Here is a 19780-nt window from a genome sequence, read left to right on the forward strand (position 1 = left end):
CTCCCTGGGAATGGGGAATCAGGGGATTGGGCTGTCATAGAGTCATAGAGATTTACAGCATGGAAACAGGCCCTTCGGCCCAACTTGTCTATGCCACCTTTTTTTAAAAATCTCTAAGCTAATCCCAATTGCCCCGCATTTGGTCCATATCCTGCTATACACATGTAACTACCTAAATGCTTTTTAAAATGCAAAATTGTACCCACCTCTACTACTACATCTGGCAGCTTGTTCTAGATGCTCACCACCCTCTGTGTGAAAAAATTGCCTCTCTGGACACTTTTGTATCTCTCTCCTCTCACCTTAAACCTATGCCCTCTAGTTTTAGACTCCCCTACCTTTGGGAAAAGATATTGACCATCTACCTTGTCTATGCCCCTCATTATTTTATAGACCTCTATCAGATCCCCCTCAGCCTCCTCTGCTCCAGAGAAAAAAGTCCTAGTCTATCCAGCCTCTCCTTATAACTTAATCCATCAAATTCTAATAGCATCCTAGTAAATCTTTTCTGCAGTCTTTCTAGTTCAATAATCTCCCTTCTATAATAGGATGACCAGAATTGCACACAGTATTTCAAGTGTGGCCTTACCAATGTCTTGTATAACTTCAACAAGACATCCCAACTCCAGTGTTCAATGTTCTGGCCGATGAAACCAAGCATGCTGAATGCCTTCTTCACCATTCTATCCACCTGTGACTCCATTTGCAAGGTGCTAACATGTACCCCTAGATCTCTTCATTCTGTAACTCTCTCCAATGCCCTACCATTAACTGAGTAAGTCCTGCCCTGGTTCAATCTACCAAAATGCATCACCTTGCATTTGTCTAAATTAAACTGCCATTCATCAGTCCACTGACCCAATTGATAAAGATCCTATTGCAATTGGAGATAACTTTCTTCACTGTCCACTATGCTACCAATGTTAGTGTCATCTGCAAACTTACTAACCACTTACTACTTTGGTAGGAAGAATGGTAGGAAGGACTATTACTTACGTGGCGAAAAACTGCAGCAGGCGACGGTGCAGAGGGACCTCGGGGTCCTTGTGCATGAGTCGCAAAAACCCAGCTTGCAGGTGCAGCAGGTGGTCAGGAAGGCGAATGGGATGCTGGCCTTCATAGCGAGGGGGATTGAATATAAAAGTAGGGAGGTCTTGCTGCAGCTGTATAGGGCATTGGTGAGGCCGCAGCTGGAGTACTGTGTGCAGTTTTGGGCGCCGCACCTGCGCAAGGATATTTTGGCCCTGGAGGGAGTGCAGAGGAGGTTTACTAGGCTGATACCGGAGTTGAGGGGATTGAGCTATGAGGAGAGGCTGAATAAACTAGGCTTGTACTCGTTAGAGTTCAGAAGAATGAGGGGAGATCTCATTGAGACGTATAAGATGATGAATGGGATGGATAGGATAGAGGTGGAGAGACTCTTCCCGCTCAAAAAAGACAGTAGGACTAGGGGGCACAGCCTCAAGATAAAGGGGAGGCGGTTTAGAACGGAGTTGAGGAGGAACTTCTTCACTCAAAGGGTGGTGAATCTCTGGAATTCTCTGCCCGTTGAAGTGGTGGAGGCTGCCTCGCTAAATATTTTTAAGAAGCGGGTTGATGGGTTCTTGATAAGAGAGGGGATTAAGGGTTATGGGGAGAGGGCGGGAAAGTGGAACTGAGCCACAACAGATCAGCCATGATCTTATTGAATGGCGGGGCAGGCTCGAAGGGCTAGATGGCCTACTCCTGCTCCTATTTCTTATGCTCTTATGTTCTTATGCCTCTCATATTCTCATCCAAATCATTAATATAAATGATAAATAACAGTGGACCCAGCACTGATCCCTGAGGCACACCACTGGTCACAGGCCTCCAGTTTGAAAAGCAACCCTCTACAACCACCCTCTGGTTACTGTCAAGAAGCCAATTTTGTATCTATTTAGATACCTCAACCTGGATCCCGTGAGATTTAACCTTATGCAACCGTCTACCATGCGGTACCTTGTCAAAGGCCTTGCCAAAGTCCATGTAGACAACATCAACTGCACTGTCCTCATCTATCTTCTTGGTTACCCCTTCAAAAAACTCAATCAAATTTGTGAGACACGATTTTCCACTCATAAAGCCATGCTGACTGTCCCTAATCAGTCCTTGCGTCTCTACACGCCTGTAGATCCTGTCTCTCAAAATACCTTCCAACAATTTACGCACCACAGATGTGAGGCTCAGCTGTCATGCCAGCTTTTTTGCTTGGGTGGATATGAATGGGTTAGGCTTGTATCTTGTGTGGTCTAAACTTCAAAAAACCATGCTGCTGGCCTGCCAACTTGTTACATGGTTCTTTTCTTCAATGTAAATGTATGAATCCCACACACAGATTGGTGAAACAATAATGTAGGCTCTTTATTTGCAGATAAGACAAGATATATCTACTGGAAGGCTAAGTATGGGACATCTGATCTCTATCCTCTGCTTGTCAACTGCCTCCCAGAAGGAAAAAAACAGTAAAATGGGAAAATACGAATACTGGTCTGAACTGTTTTTTCCTTCAAGTCATGGGACTAATACATCAAATCCTGTCTCAATGTACTAATGATTGACAGTATTTTAAAATATCCCCTCTTAATATGATATGCACAACTTGTTTTAAACTAATGTGGTAGAGGGATGGGAACCAAAGGGTAGGCTTAGATGGGTCAAACTCAGATTAGAAAACAGGAAGTACAATATTAGTTAGTGAGGTAGTCAGAACTCAGAAAGATAAAAGAAAACAAGGATTAAAAGGTGTCCAGCAAAAGAAATTGATGGGGTTGAGCTGTTTATACTTCAATACAAAGAGTATTACAAAGCAAGGCAGATGAGCTAAGGGCACAGATATACACATGGCAGCAGGATGCCAGTGCTATGACAAAAAGTTCATTTAAAACTCTTCCTATATCCTCTGCATCTTCACACAAGTTGCCTTCTTCATCTCTGTTGCTCCCACTTTTTCCTTAATTTTCCTTTTGTTCTTTACATACTGGTAACCATGATGTTGTGATGCCGGTGTTGGACTGGGGTGGGCACAGTAAGAAGTCTCACAACACCAGGTTAAAGTCCAACAGGTTTATTTGGTAGCGCGAGTTTGTGGAGCGCTGCTCCTTCACCAGTCCACCTCAGCCAAATCACTTCTCAGTTTTGCAAAATTTGCCTTACCCCAGTTTAATACTTTCACTCTTGATTTATCTCTGTCCTTTCTCTAATAACACTAATTCTACCTGAATTGTGGTCACTACCCTGACATGGTGGCTCACAGTCACTTCACCCACTTACCCATTGTTATTTCCCAAGGGGCAGCATGGTGGCACAGTGGTTAGCATTGCTGCCTCACAGTGCCAGGGGTCTGGGTTCAATTCTGGTCTTGGGTCACTCTCGGTGTGGACCCTACAAGTTCTCCCCATGCCTGCATGGGTTTCCTTCGGGTGCTCCAGTTTCCTCCCACAGACCAAATATGTGCCGGTTAGGTTGGTTGGCCATGCTAAATTGTCCCTTAGTGTCAGGGGGACCAGCAGGATAAATTCATGGAGTTCAGGAGATAGGACCTCAATGGGATTGTTGTCGGTGCAGACTCAATGGGACATGCTATGGTGCAGAGGGACCGGGGGGTCCTTGTGCATGAATCGCAAAAACCCAGTCTGCAGGTGCAGCAGGTGATCAAGAAAGCGAATGGAATGTTGGCCTTTATAGCGAGGGGGATAGAATATAAAAGCAGGGCGGTCTTGCTGCAACTGTACAGGGTACTGGTGAGACTGCAGCTGGAGTACTGTGTACAGTTTTGGTCATCGCACTTGTGGAAGGATATATTGGCCTTGGAGGGAGTGCAGAGGAGGTTCACTAGGTGATACCGGAGATGAGGGGGTTGGACTATGAAGAGAGACTAAATAGACTAGGTCTGTACGCGTTGGAGTTTAGAAGGATGAGGGGGGATCTTATAGAGATGTATAAGATAATGAAGGGGATGGATAGCGTAGAGGTAGAGAGATTCTTCCCGCTTAGAAAGAATAGCAGGACTAGAGGACATGGCCTCAAGATAAGGGGGGGACAGCTTAGATCAGAGTTGAGGAGGAACTTCTTCACTCAAAGGGTGGTGAATCTCTGGAATTCTCTGCCCGTTGAAGTGGTGGAGGCTACCTCGCTAAATATGTTTAAGTCACGGGTACATAGGTTTTTGACAGACAGGGGAATTAAGGGTTATGGGGAGAAAGCGGGAAAGTGGAACTGCCATGATCTTATTGAATGGCGGGGCAGGTTCGGATGGCCAACTCCTGCTCCTATTCCTTATGTTCTTATGTTCTTAAATGGCTTCTTTCTGCTCTGCAGGGATTCTATAATTCTATTCTATGATAAATCCAGAATTGCTTCTCCTTTATTGCGCTTGTCATATATTGTTTAAAAAAAATTCCTGGACACAATACATTAATTTTTCATCCTCAATGCACCCACTCTATCTTGCTTGAAAACTTCATGCCCAGGGATACTGAGCTACCAATTTTCCCCCTCCTTTTGTCTCTGGATTCACAAAGGAAAGCAATGATGCAGCTATAATAATTCAAGAGGAGCAGTGTAAAATATTCAATGAAGTAATCATGATGAGAGAGGACCTGTTAGACGAGTTGGAATCCTTGGAAAACAGTTAAGTCGCCAGGACCAGATGGATTGTTCCCTCGATGTTGAAGGAGTTCAGGGAGAAAACAGCAAATGCTCAGGGAACTGAAGGAATGCAAATGTGATTCTATTGTTTAAAAAGAGTACAAAAGAACTACCATACAATTACAGGCTTGCTTCACTGATGGGAAAACTGTTAGAATCAACCCTGAGAGATTGGATAAACTGTCACTTAGAAAGGCATGGACTCGTCAGGGATAGTCAGCAAAGCTTTGTTAAGGGAGGTCATGCCTTACAAATTTGATTGAATTCCTTGAGAAAGTGACAAAGCAGATCGATGTGCAGTGGATGTTGTCTACATGGATTTTAGTAAAGTATTTGATAACGTCCCACATGGCAGACTGCTCAAAAAGGCCATGAGATATCGGGTATGCCATAGGCGTGTTTCTTGGCAGCGGGAGGCAGCGCGCCGTACGCTGGCAGCAGGATTCTCTGGGCCGCCGCTGTCAATGGGGTTTCTCATTGAAGTCATCCCAAGCTGGCGGGAAACCTGCTGGTGGGGGAACGCTTCTGGCAGGGCCAGAGAATCCCGCCAATTTGAACAACTTCCAGAGAATTCCGGCCCCAAACTGACAAGAAACTCATTGCAGCTGATCTTTGGCTTGGTCTGAAGATGTTACCTTCCCTTCCACACTCAGACTCTTCAAAATCAGCTGCTGGAATCCCTGGCTCCTGTGCAATTGATGTCAGAAGAGTAATCTTCGTCAGAGAGTGAGATGGGGGGGAGGGTGGCGGTGGCAGAGGGGAGGTTGGGGGGAGTGTTGGAAAGGGGCAGGGGGATGTGAGTTGAGCACTTTTTTTTAAATTGGGAGAAAGGAAGTGGGGACAATATTTTGGTGGGTTGGGGGATTAATATTGTCAAAGGATGAGTGAGGTGGTTGAACATTGTTGGTGTGAGGGAGGATGCTGAAAAACTTTGGAGCTGAGAGAGGGGATTGGGTACTATTAGGGTGAGGGGGAAGAGTAATGGACAATTTCAGGGCTGGGGTGGGCGAACCTTGCCGGGAATGAAAGAAGGGGTGAACCACTTTGGGTATGAGGAGACACTGTCAGTGGGGCGAAGCTGTGCGATTTCAGAGGTTAACAGATCTGTTAAAACTTTGTAAGTCAAGGAACTGAAGGCAGACTTTAAGGGGCTTGTCACCAATTCACAGTGAGGAAAGGGGCACAGCCATACTGGAATTATGTCTGACAATTTGTCTCCAAATTATGTGCGCTCCTGCAGCCCTGCTGGAATAGGCAACTGGAAGCACCTAGGCTCCAATGTGAAATGGTAAGTGGGCTGATTATAGCGGTGTCAGAGTGGGACACAGCCTCACCAATGCTAACTGGAAGATCTGAGTCAATGGCCACAATTTTACCGCCCGCCTGTTACGGGAATCAGAGCGGGCGAGGGGTGGACCAAGGAAAGGTCCATTGACCTGGGGTAGGATTTTACGGTTTCAGGACGAGCGAGGCCATAAAATCCCACCCGATGTGTTTAATATCAATGGAAATGAAAAGAGTGTCTTCTTATCTGGAAATGAGACACATTTTTAATTTCATTAGCAATAAATTGAGTTCTTAGCACAATTAACAGCTGCAAGTATTTCCATAAGAAATAGAATATCAATGACAAAAAATAAGTGCAAAATCATCCACAGAAAGTAAAAAACAGTTTAAGCGCAATTTGATTTACATCCGACTGAAATTCCAAAAATGAAATTAACCTGGAACCTATTCTTGTAAGTGTTGAAATGTTTAAAATTGTGTTTAAAGTTTATGTACAATGAATTACAATGTTACTTTCATCCATTGAATAAAATATTAAAATGAACTAACCTAATTCTATGTAATTGAATTAAACTTACCCAGTGGCTGTCTGAATGAATGATAAACTGTCAACCCAAATGGTCTCAGTGAAGATTGATAGACGACTTGTGGGTTGTTTTCTGTAAACTTATTGGATCTCATAACTGCCATCTTGGTCCAGTCAGTATAGAATAGCTTATCCTCAAAATTGGTTATTCCATAAGGATGGGGAACAGCAGCACCTCCACTAACAACAGTTTTTCTGTGCAAAAGTGAGGCAAACATGTTATAAGACATTAAACACATTGCTGGACAACTGCTTATGAAAACAATATATTCTAACAAGTGCTTAATTGTCCTATTGAAATTAAATTCAAGCAAGCATGCATGCATTGTGACAGAATCATGCTAAAAGGATCATTATAGACAAATGAGTAGGGTGGCATATACCTAATCCCAATGGGACCTGGGTTTATATTCCAACTGATGGCAATGAAGCTTTCTATCTGGTGAGTCCAAATGTTTTACATGAAGTAGGTCTTGCCAGTCTCAATGCAGTTTGATTGAGAACAGATCTATATAGCCCAGCATTGTTCAAGGTTCAGCAAAAACAGGAATCAAACTGACAACCTCATGATGTGAAACTACGAGGAATTAAACGGAAAACAGACACTGTTTTAATGCTTAAAGGCATGGGGAGAAATGTTAATAGAGCTTTTCTTCGTATCCAGGGAAATTTTAATGATACAAAACATGGAAGCAGATTTAATTCCATGTGCAGTGATATCCTCCTCTCTTCTGCTTGTTTGGCTATGTGCAACAGAGTTGCTGCAGAAAGCATTAGAACTTGTAATTACTGACAAATCAGTTTGAAAGATATTGACTTAAATCCAATTGTATTGATGATGGATAAGTATGAAGTTTCATTTTCTGTCAGAAAATAGTTTGGAAGCACAGAGGTAAAATAATCTTTTTACTGCATTTGAGTGAGACGATGGCCTGGTGGTGTCATCGCTAGACCATTAATCCAGAAATTCATCTAATGTCTTGGGGACCCAGGTTTGAATCCCCCTAGTTGGTGGAATTTGAAATCAATAAAAAAATTAGTAGAATTAGGAATGGACTGATAACCATGAAACCATTGTCAATTGCTGGAAAAACCTATCTGGTTATGAATGAATAAAACCTATCCTCATTATAAATGAATAAATAACAATGTTTTTAATGTGGATAAGTGCAAGGTTGTCCATTTTGACAGACAAAATAGAAAGGCAAATTATTATCTAAATGGAAAGCAGATACAAAATGCATCCAGGCAGAGGGATCCTGACGTTTGTGTTTGTGAATCACAGGAAGTCGGTATGCAGGTGCAGCATATAACAAAATTGGAAAATGGGATGCTGGCATTTATTAAAAGTAGAGAAGTGTTGTTGCAATTGGAAAGGGTGTTGGTGAGATCACATCTAGAGTACTGTGTCCAGTTTTGGTCTCCTTATTTGAGGAAGGATGTGGTGGCATTGGAGGCAGTTCCGAGGAAGTTCACTAGATTCATTCCAGGGATGAAGCAGTTGATGTAGGAGGAGAGATTAAACACTTTGGGCTTGTACTCGCTGGAGTTTAGAAGGATGAGAGGGGACCTAATTGATGTATGTAAAATTAATTTTAAAGGGGATTGATAAAGTAAATATAGACCAAATGTTTCCTCTTATGGGGCGATCTCAAACAAGAGGACACAGGTATAGGTTGAGAGATAGTAGATGTAAAACTGAAATGAGGAGGAACTACCTCTTGCAGAGTGTGGTGAATTTGTGGAACATACTCCACCATAGTACGGTAGAGTCTGAATCGCTGAATGGTTTCCAGAAGGAAATATACATATTTCTAATAAAAAAAGGGGAAAGAGAAATATGGGGAACAGGTGGGAAGATGGATTTGAGAAAAGGGAGAGATCAGCCATGACTGAATGGCTGAGCAGGCTTGAATTTGCCTATTCCTGCTCCTAATTCCTATATAATTTCATTTCATGTTGAATAGTAAATTGGAAAGCTGGAAATTTCCCATTAGCTTAACAAACTGTGGTGAATATAAATAGGCCTCCTTCTCTCCACTCTTTACTTTCAATCTAAATCTTCTATTATCCTTGAAACCTTAAAGCAAGAAGTGATGGATCATTGTCAGCACACAGATTTCAGCTTGCTGGCAATGTTGAGCACAGTGTTTCATCAGTGGCATATTAAAACTTCTCAAATGGAATTGCAACATACGCAGTCAAACAGGCACAGCAGTGGACAGCCAGTCTAATAAGATTTCACATATAATCTAGGATGAGGCCCACAAACTAGCATGTAGATTGTGTTAGAATCATAAAATAGTACACAACAGAAGGAGTCATTTGACCCATTAAATTTGTGCAGCGTCTTCTGAATCCAGTTGCTCCCACATCCTTGCTCTTTCCACTATCCCTGTGAGCTGTGATAGAATAGGTATGATTGATTGAAATATCATTACTTTAATTATTAGAATAAGGAGGCACAAATGGACGATTTTTTAAAATATTTTTTCATTTCTTCTTTCTTGTTTAATCTCTCCACTATTAACTGCACAACTCTGTCCTTTTCCCCAATCCTTTGGAGGAAATTATCTCCAACATCCTCACCAATACTCTCTTAAACTCATTGTTTTACTCTTCTTGAACCACTCCTCAGCCACCTTGTCTGCACCCTCAACAAACATTCTGGATAACCTCCTACCACAGCACAACATCCAATTCACTTGAATCAATTATTTGGATACAAGTTAATTAGTGTCATTTTAGAATGACATACATGATCTTGACCTAGCTGACCATCTTAAAGACTATTTTGCTGTGGCCAAAATCCCCCTACTAAAAGCAATAATAATCCTGTAATCTACTTCCCCACCATAAATCATCTCTTCCAGCCTCCCAACCACATGTTATATTTTCATTTATGTAATTGTGAAGTGGCACAGTGGTAAGCATTGCTGCCTCACAGCGCCAGGGACACGGGTTCGATTCCCAGCTGGGGTCACTGACTGTGTGGAGTCTGCACATTCTCCTCATATCTGCGTGGGTTTCCTCTACATGCTCCGGTTTTCTCTCACAGCCCAAAAGACATGCTTGGTAGGTGCACTGACCATGCTAAATTCTTCCTCAGTGTACTTGAAGAGGCGCCAGAGTGTGGCAACTGGAGGATTTTCACAGTAACTTCAATGCAATGTTAATATAATCCATTTATGAGACTAATAAATAAACTTTAAAGAGTATTTTATCAATATTTTATTTCCAAACTCAAGATCATCAATCCATTGCTTCTTTTCAAAACAAAAAAAAATTGACCTGAAAGATAAACCAGCTGCTACCTGACCTGCTAAATATTCCCATCATTTTCTGTTTTTCTTCAGTTGGCCACTTAACGTTCTGCCATTTAAAGTTTTTGCCCAAATCTATTTACATTGCTATTTCCCAATTATACAATTTCACTGATCATGCATTTACATGCTACCTCCCAGATTTATCCTTTCTCCACTCATTGTCTAGCTTTTCTCTTTTAAAGAATGTTAAGTTGCCCATTTACATGAGAAATACATAAATACATAAAATGAGAGTTGCTGTTGAGTTTCAATCTATCATGGAACATTTTCTGGTTTCATTCACACAAAGAAGCAGCACACGTTTAAAACGTTATTAAATGTGCTTCACAAAGAAAAGCAAACAATCTATTCTTGAAGACGCTGGGCAACTCAGAACTGTTTGTTCCTTCTTTTGTATCGATTTTTGTTAGGTAAATAAAACACAAGTATTTACTAAACTTATCAGTATGGGCACATCAAAAAATAATTCCAGTATTTTGTTGCAAAACTTTCAACCTTTGAAGTGTCTCTTTCTTCAGCATGGTGTTATTTTTACTTAAGTTTCTGGATGGTTACTGCCAAGTCTCATAACCTTGAAGACTCTTCACCAAGCACATTTATGATAAGAGAAACTCTGAAAATAGTTCTTGTTCGAATTATGTGAAAACAGAAGTGACGGTGGTGTTGTAAGACCTTTTTGTTTGTTCAATCACTTCTGTTTCTATAGGAAAGGGGACATGCAACCGTGATAGGAATATGGTTAGAACATAATACAATCCCAAATACACTTTAGTGCTTTAATGCTTATATTCTCTCAAGATTATCATTTTTTATTATATATCAAACATTTCATCTTGTAAACCTTACGCAAGAGCAAGCCGAATGTTAGGATAAACAATAGCTGTTCATGGTCATAGAATTGTTACAGCAGAGGAGGCCATTTGGCTTATCATGTTTGCAGTGCCACTCCAAATGAGCATTGTGACTTAGTACCATTCTGTTGCCTTTCACCCGTACCATTACACATTGTTCCCATTCAAGGAATCATCTAATTGCCCTCTTGAATGCTTCAGTTGAACCTGTCTCCATCACACTTCCAGGCGGTGCATTCCAGACCCAAACCACTTGCTGTATGAAAAAATTTCTTTTCATATCATGTTTGCTTCTTTTGCAAAATACCTTAAACTGTGCCCTCTTATTCTTGATCCTTTTACAAGGGGGAGCAGTTTTGCTCTATATACTCTGTCCAACCTTCTCGTGATTTTGAACATCCCCTTAAGTCTCCTTTTAGCCTTCTTCTCTCCAAGAAGAACAGACCAACATCTCTAATCTAACTTCATAACTGAAGTTTGTCACCCTTGGAACCATTCTTGTAAATCTCTTCTGCACTCTCTCCAAAGCATTCATATCCTTCCAATAGTATGGTACCCAGGACTGTATGCAATATTCCAACTGAGGCGTAACAAGTATTTTGTATAAGTTCAGCATAACTTCCTTGCTCTTGTACTCTATGCCCCTGTTAATAGAACTCAAAATACTAAATGGTTTATTAACTGCTCTCTCCACCTGTCCTGCTACCTCCAATGATCTATGCACATCTCTTAATTCCTGCATGCTTTAAGAATTTTACCCCCTATTTTATACTGTCCTGACATTGATACTTCCAAATAGTTGGATGTGTTAAAAAAAAATCAGTCAATAGATTGTTCTTGATACATTTACCTTTCAAGGCCATCATATGTTACAGTTTCAATGTAGTCATAACGGCTGTCAACCCAATACACTCTTTTTGTAATGATGTCCAGTGTTATTCCAGCAGGCCATCCTAGCTTTGTCTTGACTAGTTCAAAGCGATGTGTCCCATCCATAAAGGAACGTTCTAGTTTAGGTTCTCCTGAAATGTCATTCCAGTCAGAGAAGAATAAATAGCTGGAAAAAAAGTGATAGTTTTTTTTATTAGTTTTAAATAGAAAGCCATCAGACACAACAATTCAAATGCTTTTCCATTCAGTACAATGAATAATTGCAATTGGGTCTTCTGCTCCCTACGCAGAGCTCCTCCCTTGCCCACCCTGCAAAGCTCACCCTTCCCTCCTGCCCCCTTATAGAGCTCCCCGCATTGCTTCCCCTTGTCATAGCCCCACCCCACTCAAGCTCTAAGCCCATTCAGGTCCCATCCCCTTGCACTGCTCCTACCACTGTTATGGTATCCGGTGGGCAGTGTCAGGCCACCTGGTGGGCAGTGCCAGGAAGCCAGGTGGGCACTGCCAGGCCATGACTGCCATATAGGCACTGTCCGGCCATGCCCCTGACCAGCTGGGGGCTTCAATGTCCTTTGTCCCTCCTGTTATAGCCATCACGTCTGGTCCCCGTTGGTGGGATATGGTTTACAGTGCAAGATCAGCCTCATGTGCCATCTTCCCAGCTCATGCCCAATATGTTCGAAAGATACTTGCACTGTTAAGTTCCAGCCTAAATTTCTTTTGCAGTTAGCTTAAAAGAAAAATCCTACAGCTTTTGCAAATAATAGTGAGACTAGAAGTGAAGTGTCAATTATGTGTTGCAACATAGATCAGCGAGTTCTAGAAATGGGACGCCATGATGGCATAGTGGTTAGCAATGCTGCCTCTCAGCGCCAGGAACCCAGGTTCAATTCCTGGCTTGGGTCACTGTCTGTGTGGAGTTTGCACGTTGCCCCTATGTCTGCATGGGTTTCCTTCAGGTGCTCCGGTTTTCTCCCACAGTCCAAAAGGCATGCTGTTTAGGTGCATTGGCCATGTTAAATTCCCCTCAGTGTAGCCTAACAGGCACTGAAGTGTGGTGACTAGGTGATTTTCATAGTAATTTCATTGCAGTGTTAATGTAAGCCTACTTGTGACACTAATAAATAAACTTTAAACGTGCAACTTATGGCACAACATAATCTCCAGAGTTTGCTGGTTAGTAAATGCATAGCGGATGTCATGAACATGTTGTCAACTTTTCCAGCCACTCAAAAGGCCTATTTGATGACAAGAAGCAAACATTAATCTATGAAATTGTAGAACATAATGTGGGTCATTCTTTGCCACATGCTATAAATCTTACCTGATTAAGATTCATTTTATATTTAGAAGAACATTATCAGGTCAACATCGAAAGAACTAAGATGCATCTGCTTTGAATAATACCACACAATATTTTGCATCCAGCAGTTTAACATTGCCACCTTTGCCAGAAAAGTTCTTCTTCAGTATTATACGAAAAGTATTAACCTCAGTCAAGCACTCAAGTCCCTGGAATTAGGACATGAATCCACAACATTGTGACTCGGAGTCAACAGTGCTGCCACTGGGCCAAGGTTGACTACCTGACAGCATTGGCACTAGTCAGCAGGTTCTTTTGAACACAAGAGAATGTCTTTTGCACTAACTAGGCTACCTCCATTTATGACTTAAATATCTGTAAATTTTCATGTTACAGAATCTTTTTCAGGTAGCAATCCTGATATTTGGGTGTAGTTCTAATTTAATCTACTCAGTGGGGAATCATTGACCACCTGTTTTACACCTCACCTGATTTTGTTTTCCATTGACTTTAATAGAAAATAAAATCAAATGAGTTGAAAAATGCACTGCCAATCCAATCCCATTAAATTTCCACCAAGCAGATTAGATTAAAACTACTCCCTTCAACCTTGCAGATGTAGATTTATATGTGCTCTGCTTTCATTTGCAATAGCAATTTTAACATTAAATACAGTTCAATTTCAGCAGAACACTCTTTGAAAGCAACATACAGGTTCAGAGCTCAGAAAGCCAGAATTTAGCCTCTGCCTTCATTAAATTGATACAAACGTTTACCATCCTCACAACAGAGGCTGTGGTATTGAAAGCAAACCACACTAAGTGCAACACATGTGATCACTTTCCAAAGTCAAAGAAATAACATGATTTGTTTTATTACAAAAAGCAATTCTTTCAGCGCTTACCCTACAGTGGGGTCAACAGCAATGCCTCGGGGGCTTCCCAGGTTTTCTGCAATTAGTGTTATACGATTACTTCCATTCAGATCGACTACTTCAATTCGGTTAATGCCGGTCTCCACCACATACAACTTATTGTTCACCCAGTCCACAGCTATGTTCTCAGGAGTATCGATGGAAACATTTAAAATTTGTTGGATCCTGGTGCCACTGTGATCCACAGAGAACAGCTAATAAAGACGAGAAAGTGAAATAAAATAGTCTGAAATATTTTCATTGGTCTTTGGAATTGTTTTGATCAAACTGTAAAACTTTGCCTTAAATATGAAGATGCAATACAGAATGTATGCTATACTATAGATTACATAATACTTTTGCAATATATATGGACGGAGACAGGAACAGAGAGAGAAAGAGGAGTCTGTTTGGGTGCTACAACTCAGAGTTATTCCTTGCTAGCAGTTTAGATTAAACAGTCAAACCATACCGTCTCATTGGGTTTGGAAAGTAGGGATAGTGGGGGTTTAAAGGGTGAAACATGCGTTTCACCAGTTGGTCCCAAAGTTACTGGGGATCTGGATTGAGTGGTGTATCCCTAGGGGATTTTCACAGTTACTTCATTGCAGTGCTAATTTAAGCCTACTGTAAAAATTTGTTTATTAGTCACAAGCAAGGCTTACATTACACTACAATGGTAACTTTGAAATTTTCCTGGTCACCAAGCTCCGGGGCCTGTTTGGGTAAATGTCCCTAGCCAGCATGTCTTTAAGACCATGGGAAGAAATCGGAGCACCGGATGAAACCCATGCATACACGGGAAGAACGTGCAGACTCCGCACAGGCAGTGACCGAAGCCCAGGTATCAAATCCAGGTCCTTGGTGCTATGAGGCAGCAGTGTGTTAGCCACTGTGCCACCGTGCTGCTCTTCAAAACTTTATAATCTTTATAGACTTTGGTGCTTTCACACTCCAACAGTTGCCAACTATGCACCTCCTCCTCTGATTGTTACATGTTTTGGTTGCTTTGGCCACTTTTGCTCTGTGAAGAATTTATCTTCCTGCACCACGACAGAGAATTTAACAAGTGGGGAAAGGCTCGTTTACTACTGTACTGGCAGAAAGGTGAATAAGGGGTTGGGTTGGGTTTAAGAATGATCAGGATAGCTGCCTTTATTCAAGCTTGAATTTTTCAGTGATTTGCAACTGTCCACAAGAATTCACCATCAGCTGCATAACCTCTGTGTGAGACAATGCAGTTCATTTGGAATGTAGAAAGTTTAATCACGTAAGCGTTACCAGATTAGCAAGCAGGTTATCAGCAGTAAAATACCTTTGGGAAATCAGAACTTAGAAACACAATATGCATGGTGTTAAAGAACTTTCAACACAAGTTCATCTTTCCAGGTTATTGATTCAGTGCTTAGTTTTGGGAACCTTGCCTACCTTATTCTGAATGGTATCTGTCCAAAAGATCATGCCAAGATTGTAGTGGAAATCCACACCAACAGCAATGCCACGATTGCGAGACTGCACAAGAATCCGTACATTCCTTCCATGAACATCACCAATCAGCAAATCACGACCATTTGAGAAGATAATGGATGGAATTCCAGCTGAGGACAGGAAATACTTTTATATTAAGTGTCCAAAAATATTTTTCAACTATGTTAATCCAAATTTTAGAAATCCCTGCTTACCTGTTTTTGCAATTATAACACAGATGCTGCAATATGTCCATTTTGAGAAGCATCTACTTAACTGTACACTGACTTCATAATAGTTTGAAAAAAACAATTATTTCTCAAATTACTGTTGTGTTGATTCATTTTAAGGGATTGGTTCAACTGAATGCACAACTCAATTGTCTGTTCCTACTTTTCCATTTGGTTTGTGTTTTTGCAGCTTATCAAAGGATTTCAGAATGACATTTTCATAAATGTGGACTTTTAAAATTTTGTATTGTCGTTCTTCTCATATAAATTCACCATTTCCTAATAATCATCTGCAGATTTTATCAAACCTGCTGAAATGCCACAGAACACAAACAGCTTCATATGAGCATTGTGCATAATTCAGTAAACTGATAGTCAGGCACAGTAACAGTTGTTGCCAATATACAAACAAAATAAAACATCTCTCTTTAGCATGGGGCCAGACACTGGATCCCATCTAATGTGGGGCAACTGATCCCCCCAGCAGCAGAAGTCGATGGCTCAGGAGAACAATAGGCAGAGGAGTTGGTCAGCCCTGTACCCCCTTTAGGGCAAGAACCAGTGTCCTCAGCAGGTGTCAGGCACAAAGAACTTGCTAGATTGGGACAACAGGGAGGAGGGGATCGGATGGAGTTGCCAGAGGTTATGCATAGCCATGCATGGATAATAAGGGGTCTGTTGAAGCCATGAGTGTTGCCATGTCTCAGGCATGGGAGTGCACGGCCACCTCCAACAACTGTTTGGTGATCTTCATGGAATATCAGATCCAACAGCCCAGCTTTTCATTCTTATTATATTGACAAGCTGAATATCTTTGGCTGGAATTCACCCACAGCTGAGACTCTTCGGTTGGGCTGCTGGGAACAGAGATGTGGCTGAGCGCCAAAGTCTCCGTTCTGGCTGGCAGCAGTAGCGGGCCATGCGAAACCTAAGAATTCCAGCCTTTGTTTCTCTTCAAAATGTCAAACAGAAATATCCACCAACCAAGACTTCCACTGCATTTTGTTTAATATTGATTAATCAAATAAGGTGAGACTTCAGGAACATTTTGTCCATTCATTCCAGAGTTTGGCAGAGTTAATCTATGCTGTTATTCCAGTCCAGTACTGTGTGAGTGCTGCACTGTCAGAGGTGTCCTCTTTTAAACAATACATTAAGTCAGTTTCAGAACTAAACAATTTGGCACTATTTGATTATCAGCAAGGGAGTCCTGATGATGTCCTTCATTGGTTATGAAAGGTGCTAAATAAAAGCAAATTTATTTGTTTTTCTAATTGACACCTAAAGGAACAAATAAGAAGCTGATGCTCAAAACTTACAAGAGGCGTTTGCTCGGCAGTGCTTATGGTGTTCCAGGACATAACCCTGCACACAGGAACATGCGTGACTTCCAACTCGGTCTTCGCACAGGTGGTCACAAGCTCCCCAGATATTACATTCATTAAAGTCTAAATCAAAAGAGGATAGAGAGGGATTGATTTTTTTACATATGTCTTTTATTCATTCCCTACCACAACTGCAGTGGGAGAATGACAGGAGGATCATGAATTAGGCCAGGAGCTTGATTACTGAGTTGTGGTCAGCCCAGCAGGGATCTCTGTGAGACGTTGCCACTCCAAACAAGGACAGCAATGTAACAGAAAGTGTGCATGAAGGAAATTCCCAGGTTGGCTGTTTCTTTGGACCTGTCCTTGGAAAAGGGTGCAAGAGAGAATGGCAAGTGCGAGCCAGCTTATTAAACAACTGTCCATCTAAAACAGGAAAGCCCAGTTTTGTATTGTACCTGAATCTCCCAAAAGTGTATAAAAAACACATCTTTACCCAACTATAAATGGGACTGATGGGCCATGTAGCATTTCTTCAGCACCATCTCACTCATAGACATAAGACTATAGACCATAAGAAGTAGGAGCAGAAGAAGGCCATTTAGTCCATTGAGTCTGCTCCACCATTCAATGAGATCATGACTGATCTAATATGATCATTCTCAACTCCACTTTCCCCCCATCCCGATAATGCTTGATTCCCTTATTGATTAAAAATCTGTCTATCTCAACCTTGAACATACTTACTGACCCAATACTCTGGGGTAAAGAATTCCACAGATTCACTACCCTCTGAGGGAAGAAATTCCTCCTCATCTCTGTTTTAAATGGATGACCCCTTACTCTGGGATTATCCCTCTGGTCCTAAAGTCTCCCACAAGGGGAACATCCTCTGATCATTTACCTGTCATGCCCCCTGAGAATTCTATGTCTCAGTAAGGTCGCCTCTCATTCTTCTAAATTCCAATGAGTTCAGGCCAATCTACTCACCCTCTCCTCATAAGAAAATCCCTTCATTCCTGAGGTCAACTCGTCTAGACTGCCTCCAATGCGGGTATATCTTTCCTTAAATAAGGGGATTAAAACGGTTCACAGCATTCCAATGTTGTCTAACTAGTGCCTTGTATAGCTTTAGCAAGACTTCTCGATTTTACACTCAATTCCCTTTGAAATAAAGGCCAATATTCCATTTGCCTTTCCTATTACCTGCTGAACTTGTATGCTAGTTTTTTGGGATTTATGATGGGGACCCCCAATCCTTCTGTGCTGCAGTTTTCTGCAGTCTTTCTCCATTTAAATATTATTCAGTTCCTTTACTCGTCCTACCAAAGTGCACAACTTCACATTTTCCAACATTATATTCCATCTGCCAAGATTTTGCCTATTGACTTAATCTGTCTATATGCCTCTACAGACTTTCGCCACCTGCTTATCTAGCTCTGCCACATTTTGCAAGCTTCCCCCATGTGTTAGCCACAAAATATGCTCCACACGAGGTAGTCACTCGAGTTTGTACAATTGGCGTAATCAGCAGCTGATTCTGCAAGATCAGCATTAAGAATTTCTGCCATTTACATCAGATTTTAAGCCCATAGGTTCTAAAAACCTATATCTTTGAAATTTAATTATCCTTGCATTCTACCATATACAATACCAACAACATCAGACAGAACTATAGGAAAAAAAAACGTTACTCTTGCAGGACTCACCAAAACAAGTACGCCCATCAGTGCTCACGACAAATCCTGATGGACAATAACAGACCCCACCTGATGGGGAAGCATGGCAGCGATATTCACAGCTTAAAGCAGCACAGTTAGTTACACCTAGAAGAAAATAAATACTTGTGATTTAGGGGAGAGTTTGAAAAACCAAATTAAGTAACTTTGCTAACATTATAATGAACTGGTTGGATTGCCTCCTGCAAAGAAACTTTAGAAATTTTTATCTGTGATCTTGCATTTATTTTGTAAACTGAACTTCTCCTGATAATTGTTATGAACATTGAACTTTATAAGATGTCAATGTTTTAAAATGTCTCCTGTAATTTAAGGTGAAGTACAATGTTCTGTATAGGAGATGTGTTGTTGGGCCATGCTAAATTCTCCCTCAGAACAGGTGCTGGAGCGTGGTGACTGGTGGTTTTCACAGTAACTTCATTGCAGTGTTAATATAAGCCTATTTGTGAGACTAATAAATAAACTTAAAACTAGGTGGTGAATATATTGAACATCTGTGTGGAGACAGGACCACGTGATCTGATTGTCATGGAAAAATTGAAACCTATTAAAAATCAGGTGACAGTTTCTTGACAGGGAAAGAGACAGGGATAAGTCAATATACAGGGAAGTTAGAAGGAACTAATCTTTAATGTAACATATCAGTCAGAACTGTGATGTAAAGTAAAAACATTTCATGAAGTGTATTTTGGTTGCATTAATTAGTTAATGCGAAACATGCCTTTTTTCTTTAGTATCATGTACTATTTGCCTATTAAGTAATGTATGGTCGATGTTAATTTTAGATTGTTTCTTATAGTAAAAATCTTAAACGTGGAATCTTGCCCAAAAATGGTAGAGTGTTGTTTCCAGCAAGAAAATAGGTGTGTTTCTCTCAAGATCTTATGACACTCTGCCTAACAAAGTCAAGGGAGTGTGTTTCGCACGATCATGCAGCGGGTTGGGACTGTAAACAAAGCCCAGCTGCACATAACAGCAATAAACCTCCCTCCAGTCCACCATGGAGGTCTCAGGGACTCCCCTTCCCCAACACTGATCAGAGTCAGCACTTAGAATCGTAGAATACCTACAGTGCAGAAGAAGGCCATTTGGCCTATCGCGTCTGCACTGACTCTGAGAGAGTCAGCCTATTCCTATTCCTATTAGGCTACCATCCAGATGATAAGGACAAAAATTCGTCTATATCTTCAAACT

At 41.2% G+C, this 19780-nt stretch overlaps 1 protein-coding gene across 6 annotated transcripts in view; it reads right to left on the reverse strand.

Annotated features, from left to right (window-relative positions):
* lrp2a (low density lipoprotein receptor-related protein 2a) overlaps positions 1-19780 on the reverse strand; it is a 298347-nt gene that overhangs the window by 181895 nt on the left and 96672 nt on the right. For all 6 annotated transcript variants that reach the window (XM_080199227.1, XM_080199226.1, XM_080199224.1 and 3 more), the window contains 6 exons: positions 18557-18673; positions 16842-16970; positions 15254-15423; positions 13817-14040; positions 11569-11775; positions 6534-6736 (listed from right to left, as the gene is read on the reverse strand). In XM_080199227.1, the coding sequence (XP_080055353.1) occupies positions 6534-6736; positions 11569-11775; positions 13817-14040; positions 15254-15423; positions 16842-16970; positions 18557-18673 (1050 nt within the window). The remainder of the gene's footprint in view (positions 1-6533; positions 6737-11568; positions 11776-13816; positions 14041-15253; positions 15424-16841; positions 16971-18556; positions 18674-19780) is intronic.

Source organism: Carcharhinus amblyrhynchos, chromosome 11 (assembly GCF_965287045.1).
Source record: "Carcharhinus amblyrhynchos chromosome 11, sCarAmb.v2.hapA, whole genome shotgun sequence".
NCBI lineage: Eukaryota > Metazoa > Chordata > Chondrichthyes > Carcharhiniformes > Carcharhinidae > Carcharhinus > Carcharhinus amblyrhynchos.